General features: G+C 53.5%; 4 protein-coding genes across 4 annotated transcripts; all 4 read right to left on the bottom strand.

Moving 5' to 3' along the window:
- Positions 1-329: 329 nt before the first annotated feature.
- NCS57_01072100 (Mannose-6-phosphate isomerase) lies at positions 330-2,000 on the bottom strand (the record flags this gene model as incomplete). Its single annotated transcript, XM_053060457.1, has 2 exons — positions 1,581-2,000; positions 330-1,529 (listed from the first exon to the last, which is right to left on the bottom strand). The coding sequence occupies exons 1-2, from the start codon at positions 1,722-1,724 to the stop codon at positions 330-332; spliced, it is 1,344 nt and encodes a 447-aa protein (XP_052910851.1). The 5' UTR covers positions 1,725-2,000.
- Positions 2,001-3,351: 1,351 nt separating this feature from the next.
- Positions 3,352-4,924, bottom strand: NCS57_01072000 (Zn(2)-C6 fungal-type domain-containing protein; the record flags this gene model as incomplete). Its single annotated transcript, XM_053060456.1, has 3 exons — positions 3,352-4,467; positions 4,526-4,633; positions 4,739-4,924. 3 exons carry the CDS (start codon positions 4,922-4,924, stop codon positions 3,352-3,354), a joined length of 1,410 nt encoding a protein of 469 aa, XP_052910850.1.
- A 5,079-nt stretch (positions 4,925-10,003) lies between these two features.
- NCS57_01071900 (Peptidyl-prolyl cis-trans isomerase) lies at positions 10,004-11,514 on the bottom strand (the record flags this gene model as incomplete). The annotated part of the gene is made up of 2 exons (XM_053060455.1): positions 10,004-11,378; positions 11,435-11,514. 2 exons carry the CDS (start codon positions 11,512-11,514, stop codon positions 10,004-10,006), a joined length of 1,455 nt encoding a protein of 484 aa, XP_052910849.1.
- Positions 11,515-14,381: 2,867 nt separating this feature from the next.
- Positions 14,382-15,017, bottom strand: NCS57_01071800 (uncharacterized protein; the record flags this gene model as incomplete). The annotated part of the gene is made up of 1 exon (XM_053060454.1): positions 14,382-15,017. The coding sequence occupies one exon, from the start codon at positions 15,015-15,017 to the stop codon at positions 14,382-14,384; it is 636 nt and encodes a 211-aa protein (XP_052910848.1).
- Positions 15,018-18,132: the final 3,115 nt, after the last annotated feature.

Below are 18,132 nucleotides of genomic sequence, written 5' to 3'. Positions count from 1 at the left end.
GAACCTGACAACGTGCACTCTGAAATTAATCACGTATTTCCTATCAAAAGAATATGCAAGGCATGCTATGTAAAGGACCAAGTACAACCCTAGTTAGCACAAGGCCTGTCGGTCAAGGTTAGCTTATCAGAGGGAAGACAGGGTATGAGTGACCAATCTCCCATCATGAATAAACCCCCTACTCCAAGTACTTTGAGAAAAAGACACCAATATGACATGTAGATGAACGTGATATTAAAAAGTATATGCAGCCACGTCATTCAATGGCCAAAAGCTAAAAGCATCGTTTTTCACGCTCTTGTTCACACGCCAAACCCCCGAGTAGAAACTCATAGCTTCTCTTTGGAGTCATCAATCTCGCAAAACGCCTTATAAGTCGTAAACTCATCATCCTCTCCTCCCTCGGACTCGAGCACGCACTCGGCCGTAGCGCCGACAAAGTACACCCACCCCTCGCGAATCTCGGCGCTCGTGGGGCCGACAGAGATCTTGCCCTTGCCGCTGGTGCAGATGACGATGCTGGGCCCGTCGAGGGGCTCAAAGGTGGCCTTTGCGCCATCACCCCGGAGCAGGGTGCGCACCACGCTGAACTCGTCGATAGGAGGGTCGTAGAGGACCACGGCTGAGCCTGAGCTGTAGCCACTGCGGTTGAGTGTCGCGTAGGGGTACTCTGTGGGTGACATCTTTTGCTCCTCGATGGGGGCGTAGTTGTAGGTCAACATGTCGACAAGGGTAGAAACATCCTTGAACTTGGGGGTGAAGCCCGCGCGGACAACGTTGTCCGAGGCAGCCATGCACTCCATGATATCTCCAGAGATGTAGGCGTGAATATCATCAGCAACCAGGAACAAAGCCTCACCAGGCTCGAGGGTGACAAAGTTGAGGAAGAAGAGCACAAACAGGCCAATGTCGTCGCCAAACTCGCCGTGACATCGCTGGACAAGCTCAGAAAGCTTCTCGCCAGACGTAGCAGCCACGCCGCCAGCAGCAAAACTAGCACCCTCGTTGCTCGCTTGCTCAACCAGCTTAGCAGTCTGCTCAGCAATCGCCTCAGCAGACGAGTTCATGAGCGCGCCAAAGACCTTCTTCAGCAGCGCCTTCTTGTCCTCACTAACACCCTCCTCCTCATCCTTGGCAACCTTGGCAAACTCGGCAGCAGCCTCGTCTCCCACCAGAGCCCTCAGCGCAGGCACAGACTCAAGAAAGTGCGCAATCTCAGCCAGAGGGCGGAACCCGCAGAGACCCTCGAAGGGGGTGATGGCGATGGCCATCTCGGGCTTGTGGTTGTCATCGGGGTAGTTCTTGGGGTCGCGGGCGTGGAGCTGCTCGGCGAGCTTCTTGTTTGGGTGGGCCTGGATTGAGAGGGCCTTGTTTATCGAGAGCACCTTGAAGAGGAAGGGGAGCTTCTCTCCGTAGCGGGAGATGATGGTGGACGAGAGGAAGGCTTTGTTGTCCTGGACGAGCTCGAGGAGGGATCGGCCGGTGTTGACGTCTCGGGAGGGATTTGAGGGATGTGTGCCCATCCAGAGCTGCAAAACATGTCAGTCATTGACAAACATCATGAAGTTTTCGAGGTATACCTCAGCGTAAGGAGTGTCAGACTCGATCTTGAGGTCATCAGATGGCGTAGCAGCAGCGAAGCGAGCAGCGGCAGACTCATTGCCCTTCTTGCCCCAGGCGTACGAGTTGACGCCGCATCGCAGTCTTAGTAGAGGAACCTGCATCTTGGAGGGTTGTCGGTGGTAGTGCGACTCTGAAATGCGATTGCGACGCTGTGATAGCTTCAGATGGCGGGGAAGTAGATGCCAGGTGTGCCGTGCGTGTTGGAGGCGGTCGTTTAAAGAACAGCGCGCAAAAAGAGCAAACGTGCAACTTTGCAGAAGCTGCAGAAAATCAGAGAAAGACAGGTGACGCCCAAAGACTTTCTCCGCTCCAGAAGAAATATCTGATCTGGTCAAACGTGGGATGACGAGGTGGAGGCAGGAGGGGGAGCTCGAAATAGATCAGCAAGACGCAGATTGGTGAAGATCAGACGCGGAAGGAAGCCCTCCGTCTGCAAACCACTGTAAGCTATAGCGCCTGCATCTACCTACGGACACACTGCCCGGTCATTGTCCCGCAGCGGAGCTTCCCCCTGAAGCCATACCGGAGTAGCGCCGCCGACCTACCCCGCTGTGGACCTGGGGTTTACCTGTTTGGGGCCATGTCTTGATACCATGTGATGACGGGCTTTCATTAGATTCATCTCGTTCAATGTGATTGTCCAGGGGTGATGAATCTCGAGAGATTGAAACGTGGCTAAGCTGGGGTGGACCATTGGATAAACTATTAAACAATGGCTCCAACAGATATTAGGACAGCTTCATATTAATCACCACCGTGCCCAACTCATAGACCACACCACCAACACTCCTGTCAGAGTCAGACTATCAACTCGAGATGGATCATTAGCTATCTACTATTCAAGTAGTTAATTTCATGTACAGCTGTCTCCCATCAGGAGTGCAGAGTCTCATCTCGTCAAGATCCCATCAAAAAGACTACCAACCAACCCCAAACCAAGCCCATTAACAAGCCCGTGTCCTTCTTCCATCCCAATGTCATTTTCCCTTTCCCAATTCACTCCAATTTTCGCCTGATCAAAAATGTACATACTCAACCCAATATCCATTTTCGCCTTCCTAACATCCCGTATGCGTTTGGTTGTGTCCGATGAACCTCGTGCCAGCCCAACATGCAACGAGTCAATAACTCAACCCAGTCTCTACAAAGACATTGGGGAGTAAACAATTCAAGATGCAATGCACCATGATGACCAACCATGTGATTAAAACAAGAGTAAGAAAAAGAGAGACAAAGGTAAAGAAAAAAGACCAGGCATAACAACCCGGTGTCGTTCAAAGACGAGAAAGTGTTCGACGACAAAACGCCAAGGGTGGCACAACACCAACGCTCTCGTCTTGCCTCCCCGTCAGACGCTGTGACTCACAGCCTCAACCCATCAAACCCCTCACTCATGTGAGAAAAAAGGGTCCCCCAGCAAGTCTATGAGCAGTTCATCCGTCCTGCTCCGCGCGGGGAAGGGTCAGAGAGGTTCTCACCCCTGCATTCGCGAGTCTCTCGACAACGACGATGGCCATTCTCGTCATCCACCACGAACAGAGAACCATGGCAGTTGGCTCATTCACATCTCGATGCTCAGGTCCAAAAACATAAAACACACTGCAACTCCTCTGCTGAGAGCAGGCCAGAAAAAAAAAACACTTTCAAACACCGAGAGCCAGCAGGGAGGGAGTCCATGGTCCCAATAAGAGAAACAACTTCATCAACCGACGGCTCAGACGTCTCCCCTCATCCTCGAAGTGTCCCCGCAGTCTTGCGGTAGCTATCCGCCGCGGCTTCTGCCCCCGTGCCTCCGACGTCTCCAGGAGGGAGCATGTACGACGCGGGCTGCGCCATGTACGTCGTGGCGCCGTGTGCCATCGAGAACGACGACCCAACGCTGCCACTGCCGCCGTTCATCATGGGCAGCTTACGGCGCGCCGACGCCGTAGCGGCCGCCGTAGTCGCTGCCGTTGTAGTGTCCGTGTAGCGGTACGTGAGGTCGGGTCCTGGACCTCCTCCTCCGACGCGCATCGAGTCGGCCGGAGTATAGAGAGAAGCCTCGGAGGAGTTGGCATGTGTGTAGAGATCATTGCTCGTGCGGGTGAGCTGCGAGGCTAGTGTGATAGGAGGATACGAGGATAAGCCCGCGGCCGAAGCTACGCTCGAGGGCTCGTAACTCGTATAACTCGAAGGCGTCTCGGAATCTGGGCTCGCAGGCGACGTGCCCGCCGTGGTCGACGTCTGCGCCGAGGAGCCCCTGCCGCCGCTCCCGAAGATGGAGCCGCAGCCCGAATCGTTCCGGTACGACGACGACGAGGACCCTATTGAATTAGGTAGTGATGATCGTCCCACGGGCATGGGCAGTACCCTGTCGCCCATGTTGACGCCCGCTGCCATGTTCTGGAACGACATGTTCGTCGAGTCGGCCGCCACCGGAGCCGGTCGGTGTACCAGGCTCGTGGTCGGAGGCCCGCTGCTGTAGGCGTAGTTGGGCTCCGTGTCGACGCAGATGCCCTCAGACTTGCCTACCGTGCCGGAGCCGATGCGATAGTTGATGCCATAGTCCGAGTCTTGCATCGAAGGGTACGCCGGCGGATACATGGTGTAGTTGATGCCTTGATCTTCAGCGTATCCATGGCCCCAGTTGGAGAGGGGGTAGAGGGGCTTTGTGGTATACGCAAAGGTCGTGGGAGCTCGATAGATGATGGGGTCGCTGGCACTCATCGGCAAGCCATCGGGGTAGTGAGAGGTAGTCGACGGGAGAGGCGGTACGACGGAGCTTCCTCGCGCTTGATACTGTCGAGAAGCCTCTAGGCTATAGTTAAACGACTCCTGCTTCATGGGTGTCTCTTGCGAAGCAACCTAGATGGCAGTGTAAGTCCCCGAACGTCACAAAGCACCTCCCCCCTTAAATACATACTCTGAGAAACTGGCAGGGCTCGTAGCCTGCGTTCTTGCAGTTTGTGCATGGTCCCCCATTCCCGGAATCGCCGCTGCACCGGATCTTCCTCTTTCGACACCGCCCACACTGGATCTGTTGTTAGCCCGCTACACAACTATGTAAGTCTCGCGCACACCACACACACCAGGGGGAGAAGACGTAAAGGGTAAGGGAGGCAGGGTATACACTCACAGCGACTGCGATGCGCTTCCTTTGGGGCGTTACATCATCAATCATGTCTCTCTCAGTCATGACGGTCGTTCGTGTATCCGGGTGGATGGGGTAAGCCAGACTCCGGCGCTCCGGGTATGAGGAGTAGCCATTCATCCTGCTATACCGTCGGACGTCGGCCGGCGAGTAGCAGGTCGGGGTCACCATGGTATAACTACCAAGTCTGTCGAGGATTAAGGGGTAAAGGGTGAGTGGGGAGATGCTCAACGGGTGACTGGAAGAGGTTGCAGCTCAGGCTTCCTCATCAGTGCCAACAACCGTCTTGTCGAGTCAGCCTGGATCGATTCAATGACAAACTCTGATGAGTCTTGGTCCTAGGGACAAGGTGCGTAATGTACGAGTCGTTGCCGGTTTGCCAGCACTCGTCCGCCGGGGCTCGGGAAGTGTAAGTGGTTTGTCCGGTCAAGGATGGAGAGTGTATATTGCCAGCTGTATCAAGCAGTTGAGTCGAGATTTGAAGTAAAAGACAAATCTCACCACTTCTTAACTTGACAGCTCAGACAAGACGTGTTCGACAAGATCAAGAGATTGAAAGAAGGAGAGCATCAGAGGCGGCAAGATCTGCAGCCGTGGCATGTTGTTATACTCTGCCCGCATCACTCTCCCACTAGTCCTGGTACAGGACGTTATATCTTTGTTTGCCTCACCCAGCCTGCTCACTACTATCTCTCCGTCCAATAAACGGCCCCCTCGCCCCGGGAAGACCACCGTGCCCACTCAGAGAGGCGGCCAAAGGGAAATGGTCGAGGGATCCTCCGGTAGCTTCGCAAGCACACACACCTACCACAGCAGATGTCAACGTCTCTCTCTCACCTTGCAAGGATGTGGAGCGAGCCGCGGACGCTGTGTGGCTGCCGCGACCCTCAGTTACGCGAGGGCCGCCGGTCTTCGGATGCCCACAGGTAGCTGCAGAATGATGAGGATGCCATGCGGCACTAGCTTCCATGGCTATCTGAGTAAGGCGGCTGCAAACATGCCAGGGATGGATCCCAGCAGGAGAAGAGGGGCGCCTAGATCTGGATTCCCGATCAGATTGAGGTCTTCCCCGGATCGTACAGCGAGCCCTGCTGGTCTGAGACTTTTGACAGAACCATGAGCCCTCAGGACGCCGCTGGGACCAAGACACACCTCTGAGACATGTTCATCTCTGTCTCCAACTCAGCCGCATGTCTAGAGTCTGTATAGTTGGCGTAATTCATGACTCTGGCACAGCATCTGAGGCGAGACTGACGCTCTTCTTCCCCACGTTGCGCCGCCTATTCAACCCTTGATCGGATCTCTGTGCAGCAGCAATCTCGAAGCAGCCCACTGTCATGTCCAGGGACTTGTTTGCCAAACGGTTTCCATTCCTTTCTCGGCCCTGTATCTATATGGAGAAAGGGGGTCATAAAGAAACGGGCAGCGACGAGATGACTGCGGGGGCAAACAGACATGTCTTTTGCCAAAACCTCGCCCATGTCTTGGCCCCGGCTGAGTGAGCAAACTCGCAACCAGTAAGACAATGTCACAAGACATGATGGTTCCAAGATGATGAGAAGGCCGTCCCTATGGCAAGTTCAGGAGAGCAGAGCTTGGGGGGTGGGCAGAGTCCCCTCTCGGCTGTGACGCAGCGCATGGTCACTCGTCAACAGATGCTGTAAACACATTCTTGTCGTCGTGTAACACCAGTACGCTGCGACCAGAGAAGCCAGCACAGTGAGAGCCTGAGCCTGGGGGTCCAAGTTTGCCTTGGCTCTCCTGATTCAACGAAGCCCCCGAAGACCCATGTCGACATCCCCATGCGGCTCAGATCAAGCGGTGGCATTCTTCGGGGAAAGTTCCTCAAACCCGGTACTTGGGATGAGACCCTGGGCCCCTAGCTGACCCTTGCTAGGATAAACGGCACATATCGAAGCGAAAGCGACGATCTTGATGCACAAGGCCCGTGATTCGATAGCAGAACAAACGCAGCGTCTAACTCGATTGAGCAAACACCCATACAGTGGTCGTCTGCAACATGGCCAGGACGCCTTGGCACCCCAAGCCTCCGTCAAGCAAGACAAGGAGATGAGACGACGAGAGCAAGCCATGGCCAAGAAGCTGATCCGCTGTCCCCTTCGGGCCTTTTTCAGCTTCTTCCTCGTCTCTCTCGAGTTTCTATTCTCAGTCCCCAAACCTGCCAATGTGCAATGTTTCCCCGCGACATCCCACTTCAATATGCAGACTGTGGGCCCCCCCTTGGTTGTTTGCTTAGACGAACAAGATCCGTTGTAGATTGATCCGAGCACTTCTTTAGCACGGCGAAAACCAATAGGGATAGTCGTCGACTGAAGAGGGATACCGCCGTGTCGGCCGTTGCACAAAGTACAGTGTTGGGTTGAGGGCTTCATCCTCCTTGAGCCCGTTGCTGGGTCGAAGCTGTGCCCTCATCTTTGGGCACCAATGCTCAAAGGCGAGACGCAGGACACGAGTTTCTCCGCCATGGATACAGACAGCCAAACGGTCGCGTTGGTGTGGGTGTAAATATAGAATCAAGGTCAGAGCCCGTATTGGAAACGGCCGCGCAGAGGCAGAACGAGAAACATGTCGCCCAGGGGCCAAACTGATAGGAGCAAGACTCCGATGGAAGCTGCAGATTGACGGACAGGAACTAAACCCCTGGTTGTTCGAGTAAAACGAGCTTGGGAGCGCCACATGCCAGGCTCAAGGGGCTCATGCATGAAATCGCTGACGAGGCTGTCTGATTTGCTTGCTCCCCGTGTGGCACCTCCATCAGGTTCGGGGGGACTGTCTCTCTTAGGGCTGGTATCTCCAACTCAACTTCAGCACCACTTCCGTTGCGCAGTGTGTCCCTCGAGTAAAAACGGCTGCTCACAACATCTCGAGAGTAGGATAGATGCTGTAAACAATATGGCAGAGACCAAAAGAGAGGTCGGGTGTATCTCTCAGCCCCCAATTCGTCAAAGTGTAGGGGGCATGGGGCATCAGTTGTCAGACCCTACAACCAAGGACGGACACCATCTCGAGTTCAACTTGTCTATCTCAACATCTCTGAGAGACTGAGCACGGTGAACAAACGAACAGCATCATAGGAGTGCCGTCCCTTTGAGCCCGCCTTGTTTCAATTGGTTCCAGAGTGGAACCCGCTCGCATCGATGAGCAACCAGATTCTCGTATCGAGCCTCCGTCTCTCCCCTGGCAGGGCGACGACATACACATGGCCAACGGACTTTCCTAGTCAAGCATAGGCTCGCTTCTGCCCTTCTTCTTTTCTCTTTCCATACCCTGTTGTTGTCGCAGCCCCGCAGGTCCTCTGGACGAAACCTCAACCTCCGCCGCCGCGTCAAGGACAGCAAAACGTCCGCAACTGCACATGACACGGCGAGCGCGGGACCCAGGGCGGAAATTTTTGGCCCAGCAGCGTCCCGAGGGGAAATGTAGCCTACCGCGCTGTCATTAAAGGGTGTGGAACGTGAAGATGCACATTTCCGTCTTGCGTATCCTGTGGCACTGGCGATTGGCCCATCGTGTCCAGGGGTTGACTCTGAACCTCTCTGTGACTCCCATCAAGCAAGGTGAGGGGGAGGACTGAACGGTGGCTGACGGCGAGATCATCCACACCATGGTTGCTATGTCCTTGAGGGTCAGAAACATCTGTAGCGATCCGAAAAGCACGCGGGGGGATCTCCATCTCTCGAATCCAGAGCCAAGGACGCTTGCAGAGAAGAATCTGAAACTCACCCTTCTCAAAAGATAATATCACAAGGCCTCGTGGAATTCTCTCGGCGCATGTTGCTTCCCGTCAGGGACTCAAATCGCAGTCCAGGCCATGTCCCAGCCCTCGAGCACCCTGCGACAGGCTCTTTGACCTCCCCAAGGTTGCACATCTCGACAAAGTCTCGCCTGAAAGGTCTCATGCCCGAGATACCTATGTGTCGGTGTTACAGTATGCACCAAGGTGCCCATGCTGACCGAGCAGGTTCCCAAGGTCTTGCTTGGTCATAGACACGGACGATATGGGACCCCAGAGCCAGGTATCACCTCAAGGTATGATGATGCAATTCATCAGAAACAGCGCTATTCCCAGGCTCGGACGTCGGTCCTCGAAGCCCGGAGCTCGTGTTGAGATGGTCGGGATGTGGCACCGCCAATCGTCACCATCCATTAACATCAATGCCGACCGAACCCAATGATCGATCTGAAACGATGTCTTTGATCTCTCTTTGCGCATACAGCCAGCCACTCTTGCCTCGGCCCAAGATTCAGCTCTGGAATCCACCATCCCTGCCAGGCGAGATGGCTTGGGCGAGCTGGGTGGCAGATGCTTCCAGAGTGAACCAAGGCTGGATGCCATGCACTTGGCCGTACAGCAGCATCTCAACGTGGTGAGAAGATGTCGTCTCACCCCCGAGTGTCTTGCATTTTTCGATCGAGCGCCGTGCCCAGTCTTGTCGAAGGCGAAGCAGGCACAGCAAGCATAGCCGAGAGGTGGCTTATTGATCCATCCAGAAGGTTCAGCTATAGGTCATGGTTCAGTCAGATTCTTGTCTACATGTCCGCTCGCACAGAATGCAGTACCCGTACGTGAAGCCAAACATGCCGTGGCGTGCTGCTCTGCCATGCCTGGTCGCCCGTTGGTGAGACTGGGTTAATAATGCTGGCGCTGTGATCTGCTGAACGTCCACAAAGAGACTTGTCATGTGTCACAGGCCTCCAGATGCTGAGAAATGCGTGGGGGATGCTGCTGGCAAGCGACGCTTTGGCAGAAAGAAGATGGAGTGGCCCGGGGATCTTGTCCAGAATGACAGCTGGGGTTGCTCAGCAGCGGGAGGGAGATCCCCGGTTCACCCACGCCCGCCAGCATGTGCTCACGTTGACGACCAACGTCGCTCGTGCGTAGACGGTATGAATTCGATCCATTTGGCCTACTCAGACTGTTGCGCGATGCTCGTGGGAGCTCCGAAGGACCGCATGTATGCCGGGGAGGTCACTTGTACATGATGAACGGAGGCAGCAGAATCGGGCAAACACCCGTCCACAACGAGATAAACAGACTGCCAAACTCGTAGGCTAGGACGAATTGGTGTCCCATGCTCGTGTAATGCCACATGTATGCACATGTCGGTTGGTGTTAGTTGAGGGATCCACATCAAGGGGTCGAAACGCTTGCTTTCGATTGAATTAGAGACCATCAACGGTTGCAGGGTTTTGCGCCGTTTGTATTCCGTGTCGCCGATTCGCCACTCTTTACCTCCTCGACCTGCGGTCATAATCGTCCCGCCCATATCGATCCCTATCTCTATCTCGGTCTCTGCGATCGCGGTCTCGGTCTCGGTTTCTATCTCGATCTCGCCGGTCCCAGTCTCGTCTGTCCCCTCGGCGGTCATCCCTGGGTTTGCGATACCGGTCTCGACTTCGGTCTCGCGGTCGAGGGCTCCGGCTTCGACTCCGTCGTCGTCCCGAACCTTCAGCATCGCGAGGCTTCGGTGGAGGGCCATCATCCCTCTGTCGACCAGGTCCATTGCGCTCCAGCTTTCCCTTCATCTCCTCCTCTCCGTAGACCATTCCGTAGTCGCCTTCAGTGCTCCTCTCCCTCTCTTCACGGTACTGTCGGCGCTTCTCCAGCTCCCGAACACCTCCCCAGCCGCCGCGACCAGCATTGGCTCGACGCTTCTTGTTGGTGTCGTTTCTCCACACGTCGCTAAGCTTGCTGACGCTCTGGGAAAAGTCGACGTGAATTCGTCGGTCGTCAATCAAAACATCCTGCATCTTGAAGTATGCTGCCTCGCAAGATGCCTTGTCCTCGTATTCGATGAATGCATACTGGAGACTGTCGCCTGTCTTTTGATCCCTGATTACTTCGCAGCTCAAGATTTTGCCGAACCGGCCAAAAATCAGCTCCAAGTCCTCATCCCCGGTGACCGGGTTCAGCTTGCAGACGAACAAGACATTCTCGGGAGGTTTCACTTCGGCAAACGGCAGATCACCCATCATCTCCAGAGTCAGTGCTTGCGCCTGCGCCTCCCGGTTGCGTCGTCGTTTTTCCAGCTCCTCCTCGTCAACATTGTCATCAGCGTGAAGTGCCGCCTCATCGGCAATCCGAACGGTTTTAAGTTGCTGGTCGGTAGGAGGAGGACTCGAGCTCGGTTCCCGTAGTCCAGGCGGGTCAGGATAGGGGTCATCCAGAATGACTGTGTGCTTTATCCGGATATCGATGAGGGGATAGCCCTTGTCATCGACAATCGCCTCGTTGACCTTTTCCAAAGCATCAAATCCTTCCACAACCTTGCCAAAGATGGCAGCTTTTCCATCCAAGAAATCCGTGTCCTCGCCCAGTGTGATGATGAATTGGGAAGCCGCCACGCGCGTGTCTGGGTCGGATTGCAGTGGTGCTGTCGCCATGCTGACCGTCCCTCGCTCAAGGTGTTTCAACTTCGGGTGAAAGAAGGCAGGAAACGTTCGTTTCGAAGTGTCGCCGGACAAATGACCCCATATTGACGAGCCGCCATCAGAGTCTTTAGAGAGAGGGCCGAGAGGGTCGCCGGTCTGGAAGGAGAAGTTCTTTTGAACGGAGTGAACGGGTGAGAAGTTGTAGTACTTGACTTTGCAAAGTTTGAGGAAACTAGATGACTGTTAGCTCGATCCATCGTGTAGAGAAGCCAAATGTCAAGCACTTACTTTTCGCAGAGCTTCGGCGCATGGTCGACCAAGAGGTCGATGACGATATCGCCCACGCTGGTCTCGAGGAGGACAGACATGGCGTGTCGTCAATAAACTCTGTAGAGAGCAGTCCTCTTTGCAAGGCGACAATAAGAAACAAGTATGAGAGTAACAGGGGATTGTTGATGACCAAAGTCGCGTCGTCCGAAGTCTTGGAAGGTTGTTTGAGTTCACCAGCACCAGCCACTGTCGCGAAGCTCAACCTGGAAAGAATCTCCATGCGGGTGGCGCTAGCGATCAGCGCCACAGCTATGTGGCTGGTAGCTCAATCACTCAGGGCATCACATGACACCCCTCTCCTCCTCCAACGTTCTTGCTGCTCATGTTCTAGAAACAAGGGGATCTTGACAACAGGGGCCTTCCAAGCATTGGCTTTCATCGTCACTCATTATCCCATCGCACCTGATCACTTGCCGCGACATAGAAATTCTGGGCTTGATACAGACATCACCGTCTTATCAGAAGATGCTCCCGGAGCTTGACAGGTTTCTACGCCGCATTCGGAGAGAAGCCTCAAAAGATACCTTGAAAGGTTTCTTTTACGGGAAAAATCGACGTTTCTTCAAGGGTAGGGTCAAAGGTGAGAAGTTTAGGCCTCCGTATTGAACCGACAAACACCACCTAATCACCTTATTCACTTGATAATGGGCTACAGTAACATAGCCAGAGATTCATAACCTCAAACTCAAGTCCATACTGTATCCATCCGAGTGGGTGCGATAGACCAGGGTTCATCTTGGCAACTCAGCCAAGGAAGTCCTTGTCTCCCTGCAGTCCTCCTACCTCAGATCCATCCAAAAGCCGTTGAAGTCATGGCAGTTATGACGTTACCAACCCCTCTACAACAAAGAAAGTTCCCCGTTGTAGCGAAATCAGTGATCAAACATCCATCATATCATGGCTTCACAACCTATCTCGAGGAGGAGGAAAACATCCGGACTTGTGTCCACCTCGCCACTCACCGACATGTGCGAAACAAGTCAAGTGTACAAAGACCGAATCCGAACAAGCTCATTACTCAAAGGGGAAAAACCACTTGAAGCCATCGACGAAACAAGACGAGAGATCTCGATCAAAGAAAACTACGTCATATCAGATCAAGACACCGAAATGTCATCATGATGTTTTATGCTTGGCCAGGATCCAGATTTTTTCCCCCGACGAGATCGACGACCGTTGAAGTCACACCGGAGAAAAAAAGATGGCACCCCAAGGTTGGTTGCGCATGACCGTGTGAGGGTGTGTATCTCTGAGCTGTTCATCTCGGAGAGATGGTCATGAGCTCATCCGCGGGAGCGCTAGGGTAGTAGACTTCCCGTTGCCGGGGAATCTTTGAGGCTCAAACTGGGTAGCATTCTCCTCCCCGTAGTCAAGGCTGGATATCGAAAAACAGGGCCCCTGATGTAAGAGGGCATGCTACATTGCCAAGTGAAGAAACGTTTGTCAATGATGTAACCGTTACTCAACGATGTATCCAAATTTCCACACATTTACCCCAAACATGACAGCAACAAGTCGTGTAATCCCCAAGAAACCAGATTCTCGACGTCACAACTCCAAAGGTTCAGACTGTCAGCCTCATCGCAAGGTGAATCCCGCCGTTGCTCGGTGTACAGAAAGCCCGCCATCCTAGACTATGTGTATGTGGCGCCGATCCCCGGGCTGGGAGCACCGTTTTGGAAGTTCAGCGGTGTGGAAGGGTGTGCTTGGACCGCTCAGGTGGCAATCAAACGATCACGATCGATAGAAGCCAATACTTTGACTAGCACGTATCAAAGCCCATGCCTGGCTATCAAACAACTTCCAACCGTCGAAAAAACACCTCCCTGTTCCATCCCCCGTCGTCGCGTTACGGTTGTTGGTGGAGCTCCGTCCGGCGGCGCCAGGGGACGACGACTTGCTGCGAAATGATCTTCATTTCCCCCCAACCGCCGAAGGGCGAGCAAGGGGGGGTCGGGGCCGATCAAACTGCAAGATTGTGGGTTCGACGCGTGTTGTCTCGCTATCTTTCTAGTACGTGGGGCACCAGCGGCTTTCAACCTCGGGTCTGATTGTCAGTTTGCTATGTTTCACATCATATCATCCATTCTTCAGCGGTTAGGTAGCCTGGGTGATGAATCCCGAAGTTTCTCACGATGGCTTCAAGAACAGATGAACAAGTTAAAGTAGTTTGTGCGCCGCAATCGCAGGTGCATTGATAGTGAATCCATTCATCGCTATCACTAAAAAAAAAATTGATGTTGAAGAAAAGTCTCCTCTCGGGAGATCTTCATGATAAACGTAGACTCTGTCCATCTCCCGCGTGATTTTCCATCGACCAGCGCAGCTCAAGAATGTAAACGAAAAGGTAAAAGTAGCCACGCGATGCCACCACAGAGTCCAGAAGTTCTTTTTGGCAAGAAACAGAGAATATTTGCCCCCAATGCCCCAAGTTTGCCGCACGCTATGCAGGCTTGTGTTCCCATCCTTTCCACTCCGGCTGAACCCAAAAAATAAAGAAGATAGAGATCAAGGTTTGTAGCGTTATGGGGTATTTCTCTTCCCAGAACCAACGCTTTTCCCCGTTTGATCAGAGTAAAGACCCCGGCTTTCGTCCCAAAAGAGTCCAATTTCCAGAATGTAGTGGTTTGTTTTCCTTTCTCTTTCCAGAGGCCATATGCCGTTCGAGGCCTTGTCGATCCAACCAGAAACGCCAGCCAATGCAAGACAAATAAAAAATGCAAGGACAAAGAAGAATTAGAGATTATGCCAAGTGGTTGGTTTTTGATGTCGTCGTAAACCATTGTGGGTGGAGGCGAAATATGTCGGTTGTTTTGCCACCACCAACAACGGTAAATGTCGTTGTGTGGTGATATGATGATGGCGGAGGCGGCGGCGGGGAGTTGCCGGCTTACGCCTACTTCGCCTACTCGTTGCCCGAGCTTCGTCGCCTTCGTCCAATCCGGAGTTCCTTTTCCGTCTCCATGAGTCTTGTCTGAACCCAGGTCCTGAATGCCCGGTCGGCACGCACGCTGCTGCAGTTGAGAAGCTCTGTCAGGGTGCGCTTGATGCTCTCGTTGACCTCGGATAGGCGATGCTCCTCGGCCGAGATCTCAAAGAGAGTCTCCTCGTCGACAATGGTGGTGAGTTCGTTGCGGTCCTCCCAGCCACTGCACCGGGCGTGGGTACGCGAATGATGTCGTCCGCTGCTTCGGGAATGGCGCTTCGGTGACGAGGGGACCGAGAGTGATGATGAGGAAGATCGTGTAGGTGATGTGGATGGTGACGAGTTAAGGGAACGGGTGGTAATGGTGAGCTCGGGGCGGATCTGGTCGAGACGATCGCAGAGCTCTTGGTGCTGCTCCTGGAGGAGCATGTACTTTTGCAGAGCAAAGCTGTAGTTGTGTGCTCCGGAAGCCATCTTTGGTAGCGAGAATGTGGTGGAATTGATGGGTGTGGAAATTGCGTTGAGAGAGCTACTCGTGCTTGATACTGATGTCGATGATACTGGTCGGCTCTGCCCGGCGAAGAAATGGGGTCTCACGTCTAATGACGAGACCATCGAGGCGACTGATGTGGTATTTGGGGAAGAGCGAGGAAGGTGAAAGATAAATCCTCAATCAAGAGGATATCGCGAGCGTGTGTCGTTGAAGAAGTCGGGTTTGTCCACAATGCTCTTGTAACGTGGGAATTGACGGTGTAGCCCAATGGTGGTGTCGCAATATGTGAGATGCAGGCACTGGAGTGCCGGTCGCCGGATAATATGTGCGTGGGTTGATGTTACGGTTGTTCAGGTCGAGGTATCGCAGGAAAGAGGACCGGCTATGTACGGCAGTTGTTTGTTAAGCTCGAGGGGGGCCAATCTGCGACCGTGTACGGAGAACGTGTGTGGGTGGGAAGCTGTAAGATGCGGTCCGCGATAAGAGGCGAGCGGTAAGTGAACAATTAAGTGACGGTGAGAATGATTATGGAGAAGAAGAACTCGACGAGAGTTGACCGTGTAGATAATTCAAGACACACAAAAGAGGTGAAGTCGACACGGGAGTGAGATAGTGTGATGCTTGGTATTCTGGGGGGATGGGAGAGAGCAGGGTGGTTCATTAATAAAGATATCCATCTCAGGATGAGCCAGAGGGAGTGAAAGATGAGGGGAGGGGTCAGCAATTGATTAAACTACCTCGTAAAGGCATGTACCAAGTACGAGATCCAGGTACGAAAAGGACGGAGCCAGGAATTGGGAAATGAAGGGGAAAGTCGAGGTCTCAAGCAGCGAGTCAGAACCAAGGAGAGCACCATGTCTTGCCGTAACCAGAAGTACACGGGTACATTTTCCCTCACTCAATGCCATCCCATCATCGAACCCCCCTTATCCTGGCACGCCCGTGCCTTGGCTTCTCAAGAAGAAGAGCTGGGCTTGGAGCTAGCCCAACCCATGGGGAGGGGATCCCACCTCGTCGATTGGGGCGCCGCAGGGCCACCATGACCACTTCCGACGGCATGGGATGGCCAAGGACAAGGGGGGGAGGAAGAAGCCTGGGCTCTGTCGCCATGGCACAAGCTTTTGGTGGATCATTCGTTGTGGGTGTGGACGTGCGTGTGTGTGTCCGCCGCCCTTTTTTTAGGCCAGAGAGCGTCAGCTAAGCTCGATACGGGCTTCATTGCACAGTGTTGCAATCCAGGTTCGCAAAGGTTCTCACAGGGTCGTTGGGTTGGGTTACTTTGCTTGCTGCGCTGCTTGGTTTGCTGGCGATGGTAACAAAATGGCGCCGTGTGGCTCGTTCCGCACGCCATCCTCCACAGCGATGAGCATGATTTTGTTTCTTCTTTTCCAAGACAGGTGTGACTCTGGACAGTGTCTGACCAAGAACGATTCTCTGCTTCTACCAGGATACGAGGTCTCGTTCCTTGTGATATTCCAACGTTCCAGAACAATTGTTGTCAAACACGAACATGATGAGTCTGACAAAGAAAACCGTCGTTGCAGCACAGAAATAACTTGCAACAACGCATCTCTCGTCAAGCTCCCCCGATCTGGGAATGGACTCGATCCCAAGCCCTTCCTTCTTCCTTGGTGGCGGGCGGTCCCATAGTGGATAAAGCGGGCATTCTGGAGAACCGAACCCATCCGTGCCTTGGCTTGGCTTTTCTCTGCATATTTTTTCACGATGCCTTCCCGGAGTAGCCCGGTCGGTGTTGAGCGATAAAGAAAGCCTGTCAAGCCCCATTTCTTCCTTGGCATTAAAGAGTCCAGTGGGGATAACAGAATCTAATCAGTCAGTTTTTCTCTTACCAACAAGCACCATTCAGTAGTTCGAGTCCGTGGCGCCGCCCGTCCAGGGGGGGCTCGTGCTGTGGCGATTGGTGTTGAACTGGCATTTGGATGGGTCCCCTTTCTCTGCCGCGCTCCAGCTGCTACTGCAATGGTTTACGCGAGCGAAATGCACCTGCAAGAGATCTCACGCATAATAAATTGGATCAAGAGGGGAAAGAAGTGTAATGCCTGGGGACGCCTGACCACGTGCAGATATGCAGCCGGTTCGAAAAAGAATTGCCTGATGGCAGTTGGAAGAACGTTGCAGTAGTAGCCAAAGAGATATGCAAGAGGTCACATTGTTATCCGGACAGAAGAAGGCCAATATCCGTACGCGCTTCCTCTCTCAAATTGGCACCCCGACCATGCACTGTGCCTCCTGGGCCTGAGGGGGTGATAAGGCAATGGCAGCCCGCAATCACGAACCAAATCTTTTAGCTCTGGGCGGTTGGTGACCACCCTTGGCCGGGGCGGCTACAGGCGGGAGCCTTTTAATTAGTATTCTGACCGGGCGGTTTGTTGGACAGCCTACTGATAAGAACAAAACAGACACTCACACGAGATTCGTGGGGTGATGGGGGATGGATGGTCGTCAGAACTGGCCTGTGAGATGACGATAACAGGTTTTTTTTATGAGAGGAAGCAATCAAGCAGCAAATCCCCCTGAAAAATGATGATAGCCATTCTCAAGCCCCCCGGGCCAAATTGGAGATGCCGGGATATCCCCTGTCAGCTCTCACAACGTTCCCGAAATAAAGAATGGACCTTTGTTCCCAGAAGCCCGGGGACAAGACAAGACACAATATGGCAAACTCGCCGAGATGTCCCATTCCCATCGAAACCCAGTTTTGGAAGCTGTGGAAAGAATGCTTGTCCCTTGCCTTGTCTTTGTTGCCAGGGGTTTCCAATCGTGAGGCCCTCCATCGTTGACCTCAAACTTGCATAGCCGATTGCCGAACCGCATGACGTTGTCTGAGGCATCATCACCTCATACCGCCTAACACAGAAAGTTGAAGAAAAAGCCTCCTCCGCGGAGGAGAGACACAGGTTTCACACAAGCTTCTTTCTAGCACCAGACCGTCTCTTTTCCCCTCTTTCTCAAACATTTTACCCCAAATTCTCACCATCACCCCCTAAAGTCCCTCTAGCACTGACCGGTCCTCCGGGTAGCAAGGGTCAGGCTCCGGTCAAGGGCTTCGATGCTAATCTCCCCGGGCTTTGATAGACGTCGGATGTTCTGATCTGCCTTGCATGCATTGGACAAAAGGTTGTTCGATTGCCTTCTCTTCACTGATTCGTCCAGATGATGTAGGTGTAAAACCGGGAAAAGATACTCCAGAATGTCTAGGGTAGTCGTCAGAGCGAG

This window comes from Fusarium keratoplasticum, chromosome 8, assembly GCF_025433545.1.
Source record: "Fusarium keratoplasticum isolate Fu6.1 chromosome 8, whole genome shotgun sequence".
In the NCBI taxonomy this organism is placed as follows: Eukaryota; Fungi; Ascomycota; class Sordariomycetes; order Hypocreales; family Nectriaceae; genus Fusarium; species Fusarium keratoplasticum.
Note: the sequence above shows the minus strand (reverse complement) of the source record. Positions and strands in the feature narration are given on the sequence as shown.